Genomic DNA, 19,749 nt, shown 5'->3' on the forward strand with positions numbered 1-19,749 from the left:
TTCCTCTGCAAGTCATCGAAAGTCAGTACTCTGCACAGAGGTAATTAGAAGTCAAAATTATTTTAATATCTTTTGGAATCCTGTAAATATTGGCAAAGGTTTAAGGTGACTGAATTAATCATGAGTGGGAAAATTATGAATGAATCATAGAATACGCTGAGTTGGAAAGGACCCATCAGGATCATCGAGTCCAACTCCTGTCCCTGTGTAGGGCACCCCAAGAATCACACCACATGCCTGAGAGCATCATCCAAACGCTTCTTGAACTCAGGCAGGCTGGGTGCTGTGAGCACTTCCCTGGGGATCTTGTTCCAGACCATCCACATAATCCTAATTAAATCTTTACACTACTCCACTAATCTGAGCCCTGTAAATGCCACAGAGATCCTCTGTTGTTTTAAAAAAACAAACCATCTTATTAGCACCCTTCTCTTTACTTCTTCCTCCATTGAGTAACTTGCTTTCTTCAGGATAAGACCAAAGAGTTTAAGGCAGAGATGATCAATGCAGAAGAAGCATAATCATCAAAAACATGAGACCAATTTTCTGTCAGCATATTACACAGCTTCCAAAACCTGAGACAGCTTGGCCATCCCCACACTAAACTGCTTCATGACTTAAAACCATTGATGCACCCTTGTTTATACAACAGAAAATTTTAAGTAAAAAGAGATGTTGGTAATACATACTAGAAGGGCCAAAAAATTACATTAACTTCCTGTACCAACAACAGCACAGATGATAAAATTTGTGTATCTTGAAACCAGTCTAGCCTGCAATTCAGGTAGACAGTTTTGTCAGGAGAAATTATTCTCCATCTTGAAAACACATTTAGGATGGCTGGTAAGCAGAACATTTGAAGCTGCATGAAAATACACATAAAATTCTGTATAATTTGATTACTCTTTAACTAGTTCCTCTTTGTTTGGAAAAATGCACAAAGACATTTGAATTTTACACTTGCCTGCTAATAGGACATGTATTTCATTCTTTTTACTTCACTCTACACTGGACAGCTGTCTTTCTTGCTCTCCTATGCATCGACCCAGTTCTGTTCTCTCTTCTATTCACATTTACTACAGGGTTCAACCTTTACCTTCTTTTTTATTTTCTTTCTTCTCCTCTACTCCACCTCTTCATTAATTCTGCAAGCTATAGTTTATATCCCTTTATCTGACTACTTTTTCCTGTGGTACGTTTCTTTGAAAAATTAATTAAAAATCATTCAGGAGACAACTAGCAAAAACCGTAAGTTAATTTGTAAAACCATGCCAAAAAGAAATAATTGCTTATACCTGGTCATTAAAATAGATTATACATACTTTAAAATATAGTGACATATTTCTCATACAATTCAAGAGATGCTTTCACTGAAAGAACTTAAGTGAAAATACTCATTTTCTCCACAGATCTTTACAAGTTTCTCTTGCAACAGATATCCAAGTATATGCACTTTATTTTGAATGAGGCTGTTCTTTTGGGTTTTTAACCTATTTATATTTGGATATCATGTTCAACTGATGTATTTCATGTCATCACATTGGAAGTAAAAATCCCAAACACTTTAGAATGAAACTCTGTATCAAGCATTTTCCTCTAATCCTACCATAGGATTTACAGCACTGGAAAACTGCATAGCAGTTCTCTAGAAAAAAGATGGCAAAGTTTTTAGAGGTCAGTGCTATAATGTCTTTGGACTATAATTCATGACCAGATTGTTAACTGTAAGTTTTCTGTAAGTCTAGCCACATGCGTGAAAGGTACAGCTTTGGGGATAGAATATGCAAGAATTTAAAGTATTAGAACAAAGGGGGGTTTACTGGCTGCCAACAGTTAAAGGAAAGCTGACCAACAGTTCACCAGCTCAGGAAACTATTTACTTCTCAGTCAAGCCTTTCATTCTAAGCCAGTAACTCAAATTCATCCTTAACAGTAACTATGTTAGCAATTACTGCCTGATGATGACCAAAGCTAAACAGATGCTCTTGGTTCTTTCCATGAGAACAGTAGTTCCCAGACACAACTGGGGGGAAAAGAGAAACCAGGACTGCTCCTCCAGAGCAATATGCTCTCTTTTATAAGCAGCAATTACACAAACTGATGGAAATAAATTTTTCCACCCCTATGGTTTTATTATTGATAATTAAGAAGTCTTTAATATAAAGCTATGGATAGGCTAATAAGCTTAGCTGTCCTTGAAAACTACTTTATTGATATTAACTAACCCTAAATGTTTAAACATTAAGACTTAATCTAGAATACATACATAATGCTTGAAGGAGCTAGGAATGTTTAGTTTGAGAAAGAGAAGGCTGAGGGGAGACCTCATCAGTCTCTACAACTACCTGAAAGGACATTGTAGAGAGGCTGGTGCTGGTCTCTTTTCACAGGTAATTAGCAACAGAACAACAGGAAATGGCTTCAAGCTGCAACAGGGCAGGTTTAGACTGGACATTAGGAAAAAAAAATTCACAGAAAGAGTGATCAGACACTGGAATAGGCTGCCCAGGGAGGTGGTTGAGTCACCATCCCCGGATGTGTTTAAGGGTCGTTTGGATGTGGTGTTGGTGGATGTGGTTTAGGGGAGAACTTTGTAGAGTAGGGATGATGGTTGGACTCTGTGATCCCAAGGGTCTTTTCCAACCTGAATAGTTCTATGATTCTATTAAAGCTTTTACCCATGTGTGGGAAAGAAGTTCAAGTCTTGGTGATAACTCATGGCCAGACATTCTGAATTTCGAAGTAGAAAATACAAAACATTACAATGCTACGTAAGTCTGTAGTTTGCTTGTGTCTTAAATATTGTGCCCTGATCTCAGCTGGAAAACATACAGATGAGGGCAACAAAATACGATTGAGGGAAATAATATGTTTGAGGTTTATAAAATGACACATAGCAAGGAAGGTGAGAAAACCAAACTTTTTCACCTATCAGTGAGACTGTTTAATCTAATGACCTTAGTCTTAATTCTGGAAGGCAGCAGACAAAGCCAGAAGAAATTGGCTCTTTATTACTGATATAGTCAAGCTGCAGAACTCTCTGTTGCTGCAGAAGCGCAGCTGTGAATACTGGAAGTTTACTGAAGGTAACAGACAACTGGATAAATGCCTGGAAGGTAAGTCCAAAGACTACTCAATACAAATGATACTATCAGCAGGTTAAGAAGTCCATTATCGACACATCTCCAGAGGCTGGCAGAGTACACCTGCAAAGTATCACTCTGCCTTTGCCCTGTTCTCACTCTTCTTTCAGTATCTGTTGTTGACCTTTGCCGGAGAATAGGTCTGGAAGTTTTGGGTCGACCTAAGATGGATGACTCTTCCTTTCTCTGAGAACTGTAATTTTAAGTCCAGAAGCAGTGAGTTCAAAAGTTTTGCCTTTTTTATTTGTTTGGTTTTAATAAACTGAAACATTGTGGCCCAAAGTACAAAATTAATGGTGGGGTGAAAAAATTTACATATTTAAGGATGTCATTATCTCACACAAAAAGGTATTCTTTCTTACATTTCAGTAACAAGGTCAGAACAATGTGTTCTTCCCTTCTGTAAAAAACTACACTTTTTATCAAAACTGAAGTTCATCAGCTGCCTTATCATGTATTTTCTTAGAAGATTATAGTTACAAGGTCTTATCACAACCACCAGCTAAACAAAAAAGTTAGAATGCTCTACAAAGAAAAAAATAGTCCAGAAAAGTAGTCTCAAAAAAATTTACAAGAAGCTTTATGAAATCTTCCCTTCTCTCTCTCCACTCTTGCTTTGATGCCACTGTGTAGAACAGAAAAAACCCAAACAAGTCCAACCTGGTGTCCTCCTTATTAATTTTTAAAGCATCATATTAAGAGAGAAAATATTTTATTTCAATAATCACAGATTTTTAAAAATTTTGCCTAGTACCTGCACAGTCTGAAACATTTTTCTTGTCATTAATGCTCTCATTTGTGTTTTTCAGCCAGTATTCTGATTTCACTCCGCTTTTGTTCTAAGTTTACTCTTATTTCAAGGAAAAATTTGTGCAGTTGTCACAAATTTGTTCTTGTGCTGGCTTCCCAGCCCCTACTTTTTTAGCATTACATTACCACACACCTCTGTGTTTATAAACGTCTAGAGTTAAAACTCCTAATGATAAGTCCCACTACCAAATACATCTTTTTAAATACACCTTTAAATAGTCCCCTTGCAAATAGATCTTTTGCAATAGAAGAGTAACATTCCTCTCCTGTAACTATAAACATGTGAGTTACCTGTCTATGAACCTTTCATAATGAACTGAGGGAGTCTCTATCATCCTTCAAGATTCAGTTCTCTCCAAGTACACAAAGGGAGTCCACATAATCAGCTCAGATACAGAGAAGCTGAATTCAGCCCTCAGAACCTTGTTATAAAGTTATTTTTCCCAATAGTTGTACCATTCTTCTAACCTCTACTAAAATTCCACCAGTCTCCACCAGTATTTTCACATTTAGAAGTCTGGACACCAGGCAAGAATATTATTAACCAACAGCTGAAAGGGTCAAGTTATATGTTGATTTCACCTCATTATTTTCTTTACAAACAAATTCACATCCCTCTGCATTCACTGATGAACTTACCCAAGACTCATCCATAAATGTCACATGCTTATAAATAATTGACACTCAATAAATATTTTTAATTAATTTGGACCATGTCAGCAATACTCCAGCTCAGTGATACCTTCCCCCTTACACTGCTAAAATATGAGATGCACCTATCATCCAAGGAACAATAGCTGTAAAAAAAATGAGCTATTAGTTCAATATAATTAAAGATTTCAGTCAAGTCATCATCAGCATCTCACCAAATTACCTTGAGGAAACTAAAATGGATGAGCTCAATGCAATGGCTTTCATTCTTTTTCTTTTTAAGACATAAAAGATGAACAGTATGTGGAGGGGTTGTTTTGTGACAAGACCTATTTTTCATTAAACCATGCTGACTGACATAATTAATAATTTTTAACTGGCAGTTCTTTGTTGATATAGGCACAAATTACATGCTTTATTTCAACTTGGAATGAAAACAAACTAAAATATTACAGTTCTCTGGGTTGCTGCTTTTTATACTTTTCAAGATCTTCTCCAATTCTGTGAATTTCTCCTGGTTTGAAATCTCTTAAATGTATCGTTGCTGAATCAAAATTCTTTGCTTCATACTTTGAAGACATACAAAACAACTAAAGGCCCGCTGACTTGACTAACTGATTCCACCAAAACTCTCTTTTATCACCATCTATTCAATTTATTACATCCCAACCTCCTCTTCAAACAAGGAAGTTTCTGTATCATTACTTGTTTTATGTTATCTAAACTTCCAATTACAACTTACTACTTTGATTTTTACTGTCTTATTATGCTGCTTTAGGTTTTATCACTATCCCATCTCTTCAGATTAGCCTAAAGTTTGCCTGGGGAAAGACTGGGTGGCCAGCAAAATGTGCTGGGCACATGTTGAACTGTGGGGTTTGAGCATATCTGATGATGCCTCTTTTATAACTCTTCTCAGACCCAGATCTCTGGTAGGAACAGTGACTCTGGTTTGTGTCTGTTGGACTGAACACAAGCACAGTGAATTTAAAATCCAGTTTTAGTTCTTAAGGAAAAAAATTACAGCTTCTTCTCTCCCTCCAAATACACTCCATACACATACTGACACTTTTATATCTAGTTACCCCTCACCAATACCCTTAGGATTAGGTTATGTCAATTATATCTAATTCATCTTAATTACGACTAGAAAGATGTGGAGATACAACAGTGAGTGGCACTACAGTAGCATGAGGGTGTGGTTTCCCTTAAGGATAAGCTAAACTAATAAACTGCTGTTGCCTAAGGGCTGAAACACCTCCTTCCTTCTGATGTTAATTCTCACTGCTTACCTGGCACTAGGGTCTGGCACTTCTCTGACTGCAAGAAAAGCTGATTTGACTCACTGACACTGGAGAGAAATAACGAAGCAATAAAAAGTAAATTTATTGTGATGGCAACATTTCTGCTTGGTTAGTAAACTGAACTGGCTGATCGAGCCAGTTTGAGAAAACAAAAAAAAACAGTAAAAGGAAGGGAAGGAATTAAGTTTTCTCTTTTCATTGCTGAAATGCTGTTAAATCAGGTCATCTGTAACATGAAACTGCACCTTTAGTTGCTGATTGCAAAACTCACCGGAGTGATAAGGAATCAAATTGTTCCGGAGGGAGGCAGATAGGAACATAATCGCACGGAAAGGTCTTTAATCTCGGGCTGCCCCCTCCAAACATACCTCATATTGCACATCTGGCTTACTGTTCTTGGGAAACCAGTATGTTTCCTCACTTCTTTCTCTCCAAAGGATGTGATTAGCACTCTCAAAAAACAATGTAGCACAGGCTGCCCTAGAAAGGGTGTAGAAAGAGAAGACTACGGGAAGTGTGAAAAGAGCCACCCAACCAAAGGCCAATGCTGGGAAGAGGCAAAAATGGGAGATGAGATTATTAGCTATAACACACAGTTAACAAGCTGAAGTGTTTTTTTTTAACCGACCATCCACTTATTTCAAACAGGCATCCCTGTTACTTTAATCCACAGGAAACAAGCTCTTCTAAGCTACTTTCACTAAAGAGATGAAACCCAGTCCTGATCTGGTAGCTAAGGAACAAACACTCTTCAGGTCAGTCATTAGACCAGTTCTATCCAGCTGGAGATACCATAGTAAAGCATGCAATCCTGCAGACAGAACTTCTAAAGTTAAGAGAACTTTAGGCCACATTCCTTTTGATTATTTCCAGTATCACAAAGAAGAGACAAGATCTGCATATCAGTGCCATCATAATTTTGGGGAGGGAGGCAGGTGAGTAATGTTTGGGTTTTGCATGTTTAAGTCAAAAAGCTTAGGTCTGATCCTTTTTCCAGCATACCTCCAATGGAAATTATAATCCTTGGTTTAAGTAGAACTATGTGATAAGAGAAATGTACATTGCAACACATATGTGTATATATACGTATATAAAGGGATAGTTTACTTCTGCAGAATCTGACAAATTAGAAGTTTCTTTCTAGAATGATGGCTATAATGAAAATAGTAATACAGATTTTTATCTATTATTGACTTAAATTTTTAAAAAGTTCTGAAATTAATGATTAAGATACTAAAGTGTCCAAAGATGCTAACTTTCCAAGCTGCACATTCCATTAAATCCTCAGTACATCAGTTCTTGATGTGGAGAGAAGAAAGTTCTCCTATTTTAGGATTTTATTATTTTAATATTTCAAGTGCCAGCTCTTGCCCACTCTCACAGATACCAAAGCAGTGTTTCAGGACATTTATAATTTGTAGCCATTGTTAATTGTTATGTATATCAATACTAAAATAATAAACTTTTTTTACTTCAACACTATGAAAGACTATCAGACATACCATGTACTGTTTGACAAAATACATCGTGTTTAAGCACTGATGATAAAAATTACATAATTCTTGTAAATACTATATATCAGCTGAATTTTTTATGTTGGTAAAACAAAAAAACATTACCACAACACAACAAGAAACAAGAAATAAAATGTACCTACCTTTCTGATAGAAGAACTTTCTATAATAATATGCTCCAAGGTCTACATGTTCAACGATGTATCTTTTCACTCTGTCTAGATGCAAAATCAGATTCTCCTTGGGAACTTCCAGAACTGCTACTCCAGCATTCGTGCAATGAGAACTCAGAGTTGACTCAAATGAGGCACTTTCACATCCACTGAAGGAACCTGAATTAGATTTGGAAAGACTGATCTTCCTCTCCCCTTCCCCACCTATCTCATTACGAAAATAAGGGCAACTCATCACAAGTTCATTGCTTTTATCATCCCCCTGGTCCATATTGAGACTTCCTTTTGAATTCAGGTCTTCAGTGCTGCCCATTGGAGAATTGAAACTTGCAGAATGGGACAAGGGTCCAGAGACCAGTGATGCCACAGCAGCAGCAGATGCACCTGTGGTTGTGTTCCTTCTTTTAATAACATTGTGCCTGTTGATTGCCGCTTCATTTAAATCAAATAAAATACTCTGTACATCATAATGAGCAAAACACTTTGGACAAGTCCAAGGCTTGATACTATCTTCTGACCTGTTATCTTCAAGATCTGAAGACTTCCCAAGCTCCCCTTCACCTTTGGCATTGCGCAGCTTACGAAAAATGGATGAATCTCCTGTCTCCGATTTTGAGCGTCTCTTCAGTGGCTTCTCCCTTTCCTTAAAGAGTCTCAGGTTTTCCCTTTGAGTAATAGGTCCATCTATCACATCTAGAGAGAATCCTGAACCCTTGCTTCCACTGGCAATCAGGAGTTCACTGAGCTTAGTTGTGGCTGGGCTTCTCTGATCAGACTTCTCATCTTTATAGCCCTTCAATAAGTCAAAAAAACTTTCCCCTGAAGTTCCCTGCTTATCTATGGAAGATGTGCTGCCATACTCCCTGTGCAGAGATGGTCCTGATTTAAAAGTTGGTGAAATACATTCATCAAAACTATCCACATCAAGCTCACTTATGGTAATGTCGCTGTTGCTGCGCTGTCTTATTCTGCGAAGAGCTTTCCTTGGGGAACTGGGGTAGCCGTCAGGTGTTAGAAACCTGGAGTCTAGATTCTCAGATTGTCTGGTCTTGCTTTTAAGTGTGCTCTGGATGCTCTTTAACATGACAGAATCACTAGCATTCAGGTTAACAGAGCTTCCCTGACTCCCAGGACTGCTTTTAGAAGACATGCTGTCAAGGCAACTTGATGTTTCGATATCTTGACTAGACCTGCTAGTTTCCTTGATGTTCTCCTTCCTTGGGGGCCAATCAGCAATTCTTGCCCTGACCCCCATTTTAGGGACTCCAGGAGTAGAGGTAACGTGATGGGAACTTTCATTGCGAGGAGGTCCAACTGGTGCCATGACTGCAGATCCTAAGCTGCCATTCTGTGACCTGAAGCGCCTCATATAAAAGTCATCTGAGTGGACTTTTGAGGTGCCATCTGTTCCAACTGATACCCCAGTGGCAACAGCCCTTTCAGTCTGGGACCGCTTCAAGCTGGTCATGATCTTTCAGTATGTTCAACCTTAGTAAGTTCCACGAGAAAACACAGTCATCTCTGCTTTTTACATGTACTGTCCTCTTTTGGAGAATAGTCTCCAAAATGTACAATGGTTGCATGAGATCTTAATCATGGACATTTAGGGACACAGTTAAATGCAGGATGTCTAGAAAACTCAGATATTCAGTAGGTTTAGATGTGCAATAATTTCCCTTGACTTTTGCATTTTAAGAAGCAGCCATGGTCCAATACATTCAAACTGTTTTAACATCACTTGCACTCCAAAATGTCAGAGTTGTAATCCAATCGCTTGTGGTTCTTTTAAGCCTAGAACAGAGAACAAAGGACATAAAAGCATTAATAATATATAACTTACAGAATAAATATTTCTAACAAACATGCTTTTAAATCTTGTTGACCATCATCTGAAAAATGCAAAGTTGTATTATACAGTGGTGTGGAGTTTTCTAGGTATTGTTGGCTTGCGTTCTGAAAAATTACTTTTACATTTGGATTTCACATCTAAACACAATGTTCTCCTTATTAACTGATGAGCGATACTTTTTAGTTAGGTTAGTGGACAGTTTTACAAAGCACAAGTAGGGAGCTAGTTTCCTTAGCTGGAAGACACATACAGCATGTATCTCCTGCAGAAACTGTAGAGGATCCAGCTCAGGACTCCAAATTCTGTTTATAAACACGTTGAAGAAATTACCATTGACAAGTCATACATCCTTAGTTGCAATTAGATATTAACAATGCCTATTCAACTTTTCCATTAACATGGTATATGGTATGCTAACAAAAAAAGGGAAGCTAATTAGCAAAAAGATTACAGAATTATCATAGAGAAAATGGCTGTCAATGACATTTATTCTTTTCTACACAGTCTTATTGGCACATTAGGTGGGTAGTCCTGAAAGCATGTAGTGCCTCTGTCCAGATTTCACAACATATAAAAAGACTAAAGCAACATAGAAACACATACTTTAAATAGCTTGGTATGAAAAGTTTGTTATTTCCCTGGCTAACAAGATATTGCCTGCTACAGCTCCTGTACAATACAGCTTTACAAAGTCATGGAAATTAAACTCTTTCCCATATCTCATCAGTACCAAAGTGATTACAAAGCATTTCTTATAGTACCCTTTGAGGAGCAAAACAAAAAAATAATCCACAAATACATCATTGCTGGTAGAAGACAAAAGCATGAGACTGTCAAGATAAAATCTTGCATTGCTGTCTACATCCTTTAACACAAAGAAGTTAATAATTTTCAAAGGCTGAACCAATTACACAAAACGTGGCCTTTAAATATTTGCCAACCATGTGCAGAGAGATGCTGCTGAACCAGCACTGCATTGACAATACAGTATTGTCTACAAAACAAGGCTTTCTGGGAAACCAGTCTCTTCTCAAAACTATGGATAACTTTGCTCCACACTAATTAAATATCAAGCCAAGGCACTTTGTGCCTCCAAAAGCAGCATGTTTTAACTTCACTCACCATAGACAGCACCTCTTTGAAACAGGTGCTTTTTATATAAAGCTGAACATACAAGGAGTACTTCAAATGAAAACTGACTGCATCACATGTAACAAGTGATCTAGTGTATTACTGTATTTGGACAACCATGTACATAAGTGCAGCTACCTTCCTTCTAATTCTGCTACTGTGATGCTGCTGAAACAATACTTTTTTCTACCTATATATAATTAGAATAACTTTGGAAAGGTGGTCTATCCATGTGGCTGTTGCAATACTACTGAATTTTCAGCTGTAACTTTTTATAAATTTCAACCACACTTCAGTCTAAGAGCTGATCAAGTTGATGAAACAACTTCACGCACAAATCAGATGACGGAAGGCAAAATGCAAACGTCATGCGCCATCACGTCACCTAATGCTCTATCTGTGCTTTTCAACACGGCCAAAGCAAGTGTCATTCACGCAATATGCTCTGTGAAATGGGAACACTGCATAGTCCTTTCTGAAGGGCTATAGGGACTTGCTTTTGCAGAAAGAATGGAAGGGAAATAGAATGAAAACCGGTAAAGATTTAAGGGCAGGAGGTAGACTGGCTAAAAGGGATAGCAACGAAGAATCAGTCAAGGGTGGAACACCACACAGGCAGAAGTACAAGTGACAAGTAGCACACGCTCCTTGTCATAGCCTGCAGTGAAACCTAAGACTTCTGTCCCTCACCATTCCTCTTCCACCATCAATATCCCTGAAAGCCAAGTATGTATTTCCTCCCCCACAAGTGCTCATCCTTACAGAAACAGATAACCTACTAGTACAAGTTTCTCATTAACTCAAGGGCAGAAGTTCATGCAGCAGCTCTAAAAAATTCCCAAGCGTGGTGTTAATCCTATCAACATCCTAATGCTACCAGGGTATCACTGTCATCCCCCTAAATTATCTTCTTATCTTAAAAAATTCCAGGGACAACAATCCTAAACAAAGATATGTATCTATATAACACAATTTTTTTAAAAAAAGTGCTCTGTGGATTTTATTCTTGACCTGTTTTATGTACGGCACAGTCATCAGTTACGTGACTATACAGTACATTTTCCAAAGGAAATACTTTCTGTGTTCCTGACTCAGCATTAAGGATGTCTTACTCTGACGACCAGCTGTTCTCATGTTCTGCAGGTTTCTGCAACTGTCCTACTTCATCTACTATAGCAGCTGGAATACAGGCAATAAATGATTGAGGTAATAGGTGATATCATACTCTGAAGAACTGCATCCCACCATTGCCTGTGTATATTTTAACACAAAAGAAATCACTTAAGTCAAGTTTTTTGGAGACTGTAATAACCCATCCCATCTTTTGTTGTTTCCCTAGGACTTCCTACCCCCGTGTCTAATTTGACACCTAGCAGTCTGGTCAAAAAGGTTTCATTAGCTCTAAGCAAAACAAAGTGAGAATGTTAGCTATAATAACATTAAAAACTCCTCGAGTACTCCCAAGTACATTGGTCATCAGATTTAATGGAAAAGGAATAATAATGGCAATTTGCGCTTTACCGTTTTCACATATTCATTACTTGCAAAACATAAATGCATTAAAGACAGGGTGAACCATGGGTGATTTAAACGACCGTCAGTTACCGATAACCAGATAATATTATGAACTTAAAAGCCTGCAGAAAGTGAAATATTAAGTAGTAGAATTGCTACCATAGAATATATATTAAAATTAGGTACAACTACAAAACAGCATGGTATCTGCTTCAAAAGATGACAGACTAATTGTGAAAAATAACTCCTATTTTGTTACTACTTCAATACAGAAAAAATACAATTCAAGGTACAACTATAAATAAATATATATATGAACAGAATATGGTGAGGAAAAAACAGCGTAACCAGGGAAATCTATGCCCTTCCAATTAATCTTATTGAGGAAGCAAAAAAACCAACCCAGATTAACTCCTACATATAAAACAAGTCATAAACAAAAAGCACATGCAAAAACTTGCAAAAGCGATACATTTAAATTTAGTACTGATTACATAAATTAAAAAGCAGTTAAGAGATCAAGCTTGGAAAACCCATGATCTGCTTATCAGATTGCACACAATAACCAGTAAAGCAAGCCAAGGATCTGTTCAAAATGGGTCTCAAATCCTTAGGACAAAAGTTTATTTAGAGTACTTAATATCTGTAGCTCAGTTTAAATTGAGAATAAACTAACTTGTTTTCATTCTTTCCCTTTCTATTTATAGCTCTTTCATCACTTTGCTCCCTCCTCCAAAACTGGGGTTCTAGCCACAGGACGATGGACCATTCTGATCAAACTAAAAGATCCTTGTAGATTAAGCCAAAGACAGTTTTGCTACCCTATGTCATGTTGAAAAAGCAGGTAAGTCAACAGATCTTGATTTATTATTCCTCATGACTGAAGTTAGCCCCCAGGAAAATGAAGAATTCAAGACTTCATCCAGAGGCCTTTAAACAAAGCAAATACAAGCAGTTGATTAAGAGGAAACGTCTCACTCAAATCAGCTCAGAATAGTAAAACAACAACAGCACACTAATCAGTCTCTATCATTGGTTCAGGTAGCCAAATAAGGTGATTCAACATCTACTTGTTCAGATAAATGGAAAAAAGGAGATCAAGCCTGATGCAACTGCATCCTGGGCCGCATCAAAAGAAGTGTGGCCAGCAGGGCCAGGGAGGTGATTCTGCCCCTCTGCTCTGGTGAGACCCCACCTGGAGTACTGGGTACAGCTCTGGTGCCCTCAGCACAGGAAAGACATGGGAGCTGTTGGAGAGGGTCCAGAGCAGGGCCACCAAGATGATCAAAGGGCTGGATGGAGCAGCTCTGCTGAGGGAGTTGGGGCTGTTCAGCCTGGAGAAGAGAAGGCTCTGGGGAGACCTTATAGCAGCCTTCCAGTACTTGAAAGGGGCTACAGGAAAGCTGGGGAGGGGTTTTTCACCAGAGGGAGCAGTGATAAGACAAGGGGTAATGGTTTTAAACTGAAAGAGGGGAGACTTAGGTTAGACATCAAGAAGAAATTATTCACCATGAGAGTAGTAAGGTGCTGGAATAGGCTGCTCAGGGAGGTTGTGGAAGGCCCCTTCCCTGGAGATGCTTAAGGCCAGGTTGGATGAGGCTCTGTGCAGCCTGATCTAGTGTGAGGTGTCCCTGCTTATAGCTGGGAATTTGGAACCTGATGATTTTTTAAGTCTTTCAACCTTAACTATTCTGTGATTCTATGAAATAATCTCTATTCTACAGGGTTTATTTAAATTTAGCCCGCTAGGAAACTCAGTGCAAAAAACACAAATGTTACTGACAGTAACCCTGGTAAACTTCTACTGGAAAAAGAAATGGCATCATCATAAAACCTGAAAACTAGCAGACCTTCTGAAACCAGCAAATAAGTGAGAACAAAAGACATTTTATGTATTAAAGCTTTGTCTATTTCTGTCACAAATTCATACCATGATTATAACAGAGATCAAATCCCAGGAAAGAAACGTTAATTTATCAGCCCGTTATTATATGTACAAAATAATGTCTGATTTCAGAAAATGCATTCCCCAGAGAAGAAAAATTCAATTGAATCTTCAGAAAGACTTAGCTTTACGTGGTTAATTATTAACTTTTTCCTTTTCTTCCCAGGATTAAAGTTAAAAGGTTCTTCCTTAAGTGGAAGTTTTTATCAACTGAAAAGCTACTTCAAGAATATTTGGTATTTTACTAGCTTATCAGGGGTTTTTTTGTTATAGTTAGAACTGCTGGTTTTGTGTTAACTGAATTTGTTAGAACTGTCAGCTCTGAATAGGGTGAAAGACAGATTCCCTCATTTCTCCTTCTCCTCTCTTCACCTTCCCAATTTATGTTACCTACAAAATTTGCCACCAATCTACATGTAATCAAGTCTGTGTTTCTGCCTTTTTCTCTAAATGTTTCCTTGCTTCCTAACCCTCAGAAGGAAACAGAGAGCCATCTGTTGTCATTTACACAACAACCACCTGCACTGATCTGCTGAGGTTTAATAGCGCTTTATTCTTAACCTCATTGTCTCTCAAGTAGCTCATGCTGAAATACGTGAATTTAGGCCAGGTTACACTGGTTTTAAGATGTAATAGTAATTAGTATAAATTACTACCATCAGTTTCTGCACTCTTGTAGTATGCCTTTCTACAGGCAAACACAAGGTTAATCTGGCACATGGTGAAACAGCCAGAGGGTGTGCAAGCACTAGAGAAGGGTGTTGAGGTTGAGCTCCTGTGCTGTGGCACTCAGCAGAATTTGCACTCTCAGGTTTTGAGCCCTGCTAACCAGTCATAAACCATCAGTTGTCTCAGAGCACAGAGAATCAGCTGCCCCCCCTGTGCAGAAGACCATAAAGTCACACTCAATAATCATACTCACTTGCCATCGGTAGTAAAATGTTCATGACATAACAGAGTGGTAAATGAAGCATAATACAAGCTATCAAACCGAGACAGATACAGGAACACGGGGGACAGTAATCTCCTACCTGTGCATTTCAGCACATTTTGCTCCGTTATGGTCTCCCACTCATTTTTTTCCATGTAAACACTACAATATCTGAAGCCAGAATTGTGTCCTGTTTTCACAACAACTTTGTACCCATTAGTCAAGGATATCACAATACTCAAGTGTACAAGACACAAGCCCTTTAAAATTCCTTTTAACTGAGAAAGAGAAAAGGCACTGCACGTTGTCATTCCCACTTCAACACTCATGTTCCGTGTTGGTACCAGTGTCACTCATGTAGTTAACTAAATGCAGAGTCTCTTTCCTGGAAGCTAACTTAGAGGATCTGAAAAAAAGACTTTGACTAGTCATACTGTATTCTATTCCTGGAATGAGATTGTTAACAGCAATAGTTTATTTTTTTAAAGCAGTGCTTGCTCTCTAGGAAGCAACTCCAAACAAGTGCCAAAAGATGAAGAAAATCTAGCTCCCAGATACCATCTCTGAAAAAAGTCCATTTTTAGTGACCACAAAGGAATTCCACTTACTCATGCACCCCCTATTTTTTTAAGGATATGTTTCTCTTCTGTGTTTGTTTTTCAGTTTCTAGCTGTGGATATACTGCATTCCTGGGTAATGATTCTAGAAACAGACTGCTCTCTCTGGTGTGTGGCCCCTTGTAGAAGTTACTCATCTGCAAATTGCCAGAGTTAATCAATGCCTAGCATATGATACTGTGAGACTGACCTATGAATAGTCACAAACCAAAACCAAACCAAACAAAATACAGACCAAGAAACTAATCCAAAAGTGAATGGGCTGATACTTGCTGGCATGGGTAGAGTTCAGCATAATTGCCCCACATCACAATAAGCATCACAGACATTTTCCTGAGGTTTGCATTCTCGCTCACACTTCCATAGCAAAAAGGCTCATACAACATCCTCCTCCACGAGCTCAGACCGAAGTTTGTTTCTGTCTCAGCTTTGGTACCAATACAGAGCTCAGCCTGTGGTCTCTGTGCTGCATCACTGGCTACATTCCTGCTGGCTGCATTGGTGCACTAGTGGCATCACATGTCTCACAACATCCCACAATCAGTGTTGGGTGAGAGACCTCGGTTAGGAAAGGGGATAAGGAGTGTGTCTAACCTATTACCTCTAGACTTCCACCTGCTTCTAAGTCTTTTGGAGTGCAATTCAAACCAATTTTTTTGACAGGTGTTGGACTGTCTCAATAATATGGTAACAGGAATATTAAAAAAATATAAACACAACTTTGATAGTGTTCCAAATATTTTCCCAACACTGTTTTATTACTTCACTGTATCATGGCAGTTGCTTCTCCACAAACTCATGATTTGGCAAAAGAACTGCAAGGGGATGCTTCTGCTGCCTACATGAAAGTCATCCAGCTCCCAAACCTCCACAGAGTAACATATCAGCTGATTGATCACACAGTCATGTGTTTAACGGAAGAAACAAAAGCATCTTTTCAGATGTGAAAGTCAAATTTTACCTAAAATTTATAGGCTTTATTCTCAACAACCTCCATATTAATAATCTAGCAAGCATTTCGTATCCACACACATTCCTGAACATGATCCCACAACTGTTGCTCCTGGTTGAAAGATACTGCTACAGTGCTAGAGAAGAGAATTAGGAGCAGAGATTTTTTTCACTAGATGCCCACCTGAGGTGTTCCCAATCCCTGCATCACCATCACTCCCTTATCCATGCCTCAGGCCTCCTCAGCACCAGGTCACACACAGCCTTTTCACCCCTGGTCCAGCTGCTGGCCCTCTCAGCCATTACCCTCTACATCCTTCCTTCTCAACCCAGTGACCCTCTGCCACACAGTGACCCACAACAGAGCAGAACAGACTCTGTCCATTTGAATTTCAAACCTCAGGCTCCTACCTCAGCAGAAACCACTCAAAAGACAGCTGACCATCTCATCAAGTGAACAATCATTCTCTCCAGCTTCTAACTAGTAGCTGTTCAATGAATTTACTTCCGTATCTACTGGCCTGAAAACACAAAGCTAATTATTACTTGAGTCTATTAAGAGTTCCTGCATATTAGCAAAAAAAAACCAACAGAAAGCAACTGGAAGTTCCACAGATAAAATCTAGTACTATGTTTGCAAAGTAAAAAACAAGATCAAACTACTGTCAAAATATTTTTAAAGCAGACAGCTAAAAAAGTAGGTACTTCCAATATTCTTTAAAACTAAGACAAAAGCAAACTGTTTTAACCAAGCATTCATCAATTTTTTGAAATGAAAATATATAGGAAAAATATGGGTGGGATCCATAAACAAATTAATTTCTAAACTCTAGCCATCTGGTGAAAAAATGAGGGTGTTGCATCCATTAATGGTATCACCTTAAAAATTGAGAGAAATATCTGAAGCTTTCAGTATGAAATGCAAAAGACTGATGGATAAAACAGTAAACAACTCTAAAAATGTAGCAGGGAACAGGGTACAATTACACAGCCCTGTATTTTGCTAAAAAGAATAAATATTCCAATGGCTCTCAATGGGAATGCATACAAGAACAAAGGACAAGAGTTGGAGTGGTTGCACATAAATTATTATTCTACATGTAAAAAGTTTCAAGTCCTAATAAGGGTTAATAAAACAATGTGGAAAGAGACAAAAAGTTACTGGGCCAGAAGATGCAGTTACTCAGCAGCAATCTGAATGCTTCATGATTGCAATGTTTATGGTATAGAAAATCATAAAGCTAGAGATAAATATTTTGGTTGATTAATTTCCAGTGAGCACTGTGCTATGACTGGGTGTTCAGGCTGGATTTCAGGAGACTTAAATAGAAGAACTCAACACATGCAGAAAATCAGGAAAGGTTTTTTCGTTATTTAGAAAACCTCTTGTGTAGATATCTCAGCAATGACCAACGAGTAGATGACACCCTTTGGTTTCAGGATGTAGGATGTATTTTGTTCTATAGCTCCAACATACACTGTATAATAAAAGGAACTGAAAACATCCAAATAAGCAGTACTTAAATTTTAAAGATAGCTATACATGTCCCCTGCTGAAGGCACAGTGCTATCCCCAGTAACTAAAAAGGGAAAATAATACCTAGCTGCCCATATAAATCAACCCTGAAGCAGAGATTGTGAAAATTTGTGCACGATCAATTCTGAGAACCGATCCACACCAAATACCAGGGAGAAGAAACATAAGCAATTCCAGTCACGAATCCAGACAGTCAAGCTGGCAATACAGGATACAAACTAAAAAGAGCAAGCAAGGTGGCAATGACACCTAAAAAACACTCTTTGCAATTTAAATAAGAATCAGTCTATTACATGCACACATATGCCAGCATTACTGGCACTTCATCCAGGCATCTTTAAACGTAAAAGGTAAATATAGGTAAGATGACTGGATGTTGCTAGTTATCTCAAAATATAAGTAAAATTGTGTGCATCTGACTTGCCCACCTGTGCATGCAGGTACACCTCAGGTTTCACAACACTATAGATTTCTTTCAACAACTGCCCTTCCAGCCCAAGACCAGGGAATCTTTTCTTTAGAAGATCTATTGTCTTTTCCATAAGTTGGGCAATGAGATCTGGCAGAAACCAGAAAAATAAACCTGCTTCTTTCTAACTGAATACCAAACAGTCCAGTGTGCTTACTTCAGGTTTTTACATTAAAAACTAAGGAAGAACGACTCAAAAGCCTTTTCACATTACATGAATTTTTTTTTTTTTTTTTTCCCGGCTATGGTCAGTAAAAAGAAATATCTACATCTGTTCTTGGCTTACATGCATACATAACACTATAAAAATGAAAACAGATTTGAAATAATTTAGATTCCAATACTAAACCCTCAAAAGCAAATTACCTACAGAAAGTACATGTGTGGGTGTATTCCTGATTCAGTGCATCAACAGCTTTAATCAGCCTTGCCTACTATTTCTGATTATAGTTTGTTACATAAAATCACATTGATAACTGTTCAGCAAGAATGTTTCTTAACCCTTTCTGAAAAAGAGAAATGCCATTCTTACAGCAATTTTCACCTTTGAGGTATGCACAGGGGATGCGACTTCCCCCAGCCATGCAAGACTTTGTAAAAGCCTTAACAGCCAACTTTCAGTAGAGGAATTGACTTGAACAAGTCGTGTCCCTGCCCCGCGTATGGTGACACCTGCAAAACCTACCCCCAAAATGGGGTGTTTGAACACAGGCAAAGATAGTAATCACAGTTAAATTGGTGCTCTGCAAGTGCATGGAGGCACTGACACCACCAGATGACTTCTAAAATATAATTTCTACATACTTTTAAGAACTCTGCTGTGCTATCATTATTTCACTAGGAAGTCACAGGGTGTCAAGCCACAGCCTTTGAATCTAAGAAGAAACATGAACATGAGAGGTATATCTCATGAGGTAAGAACAAACAAACGCCCTTTGCTGCCAGTGGGGCCAATTTCTGAATTTCTACAGGTCTGGTGAGAAGGAAAATTTCCAAGACATGATGAACCCAAGTAGATGGGGAAACTAGAGCTCGCAAAACATGATTTATCTTCTCACTGAAGGAAATCCTTTTCAATACCTACATACATTTAAGTCTGGGATTTTACAGAAAGATGCCAGTGTAACTAAGCTGACTTATGTGCATGTATGTGCTTGGGGAAAGTCTGGGGGGAGGGGAAAAAAAAAATAATAATTTAAAAAATCACAC

General features: G+C 38.2%; 1 protein-coding gene across 6 annotated transcripts in view; it reads right to left on the reverse strand.

The window, feature by feature from the left end:
- Positions 1–19,749, reverse strand: part of SIPA1L1 (signal induced proliferation associated 1 like 1) — a 202,743-nt gene that overhangs the window by 67,258 nt on the left and 115,736 nt on the right. For all 6 annotated transcript variants that reach the window (XM_051620671.1, XM_051620673.1, XM_051620676.1 and 3 more), the window contains one exon: positions 7,566–9,386. In XM_051620671.1, the coding sequence (XP_051476631.1) occupies positions 7,566–9,063 (1,498 nt within the window). In that variant the 5' untranslated portion in view covers positions 9,064–9,386. The remainder of the gene's footprint in view (positions 1–7,565; positions 9,387–19,749) is intronic.

The sequence above is a fragment of the Apus apus genome, chromosome 5 (genome assembly GCF_020740795.1).
Source record: "Apus apus isolate bApuApu2 chromosome 5, bApuApu2.pri.cur, whole genome shotgun sequence".
In the NCBI taxonomy this organism is placed as follows: Eukaryota; Metazoa; Chordata; class Aves; order Apodiformes; family Apodidae; genus Apus; species Apus apus.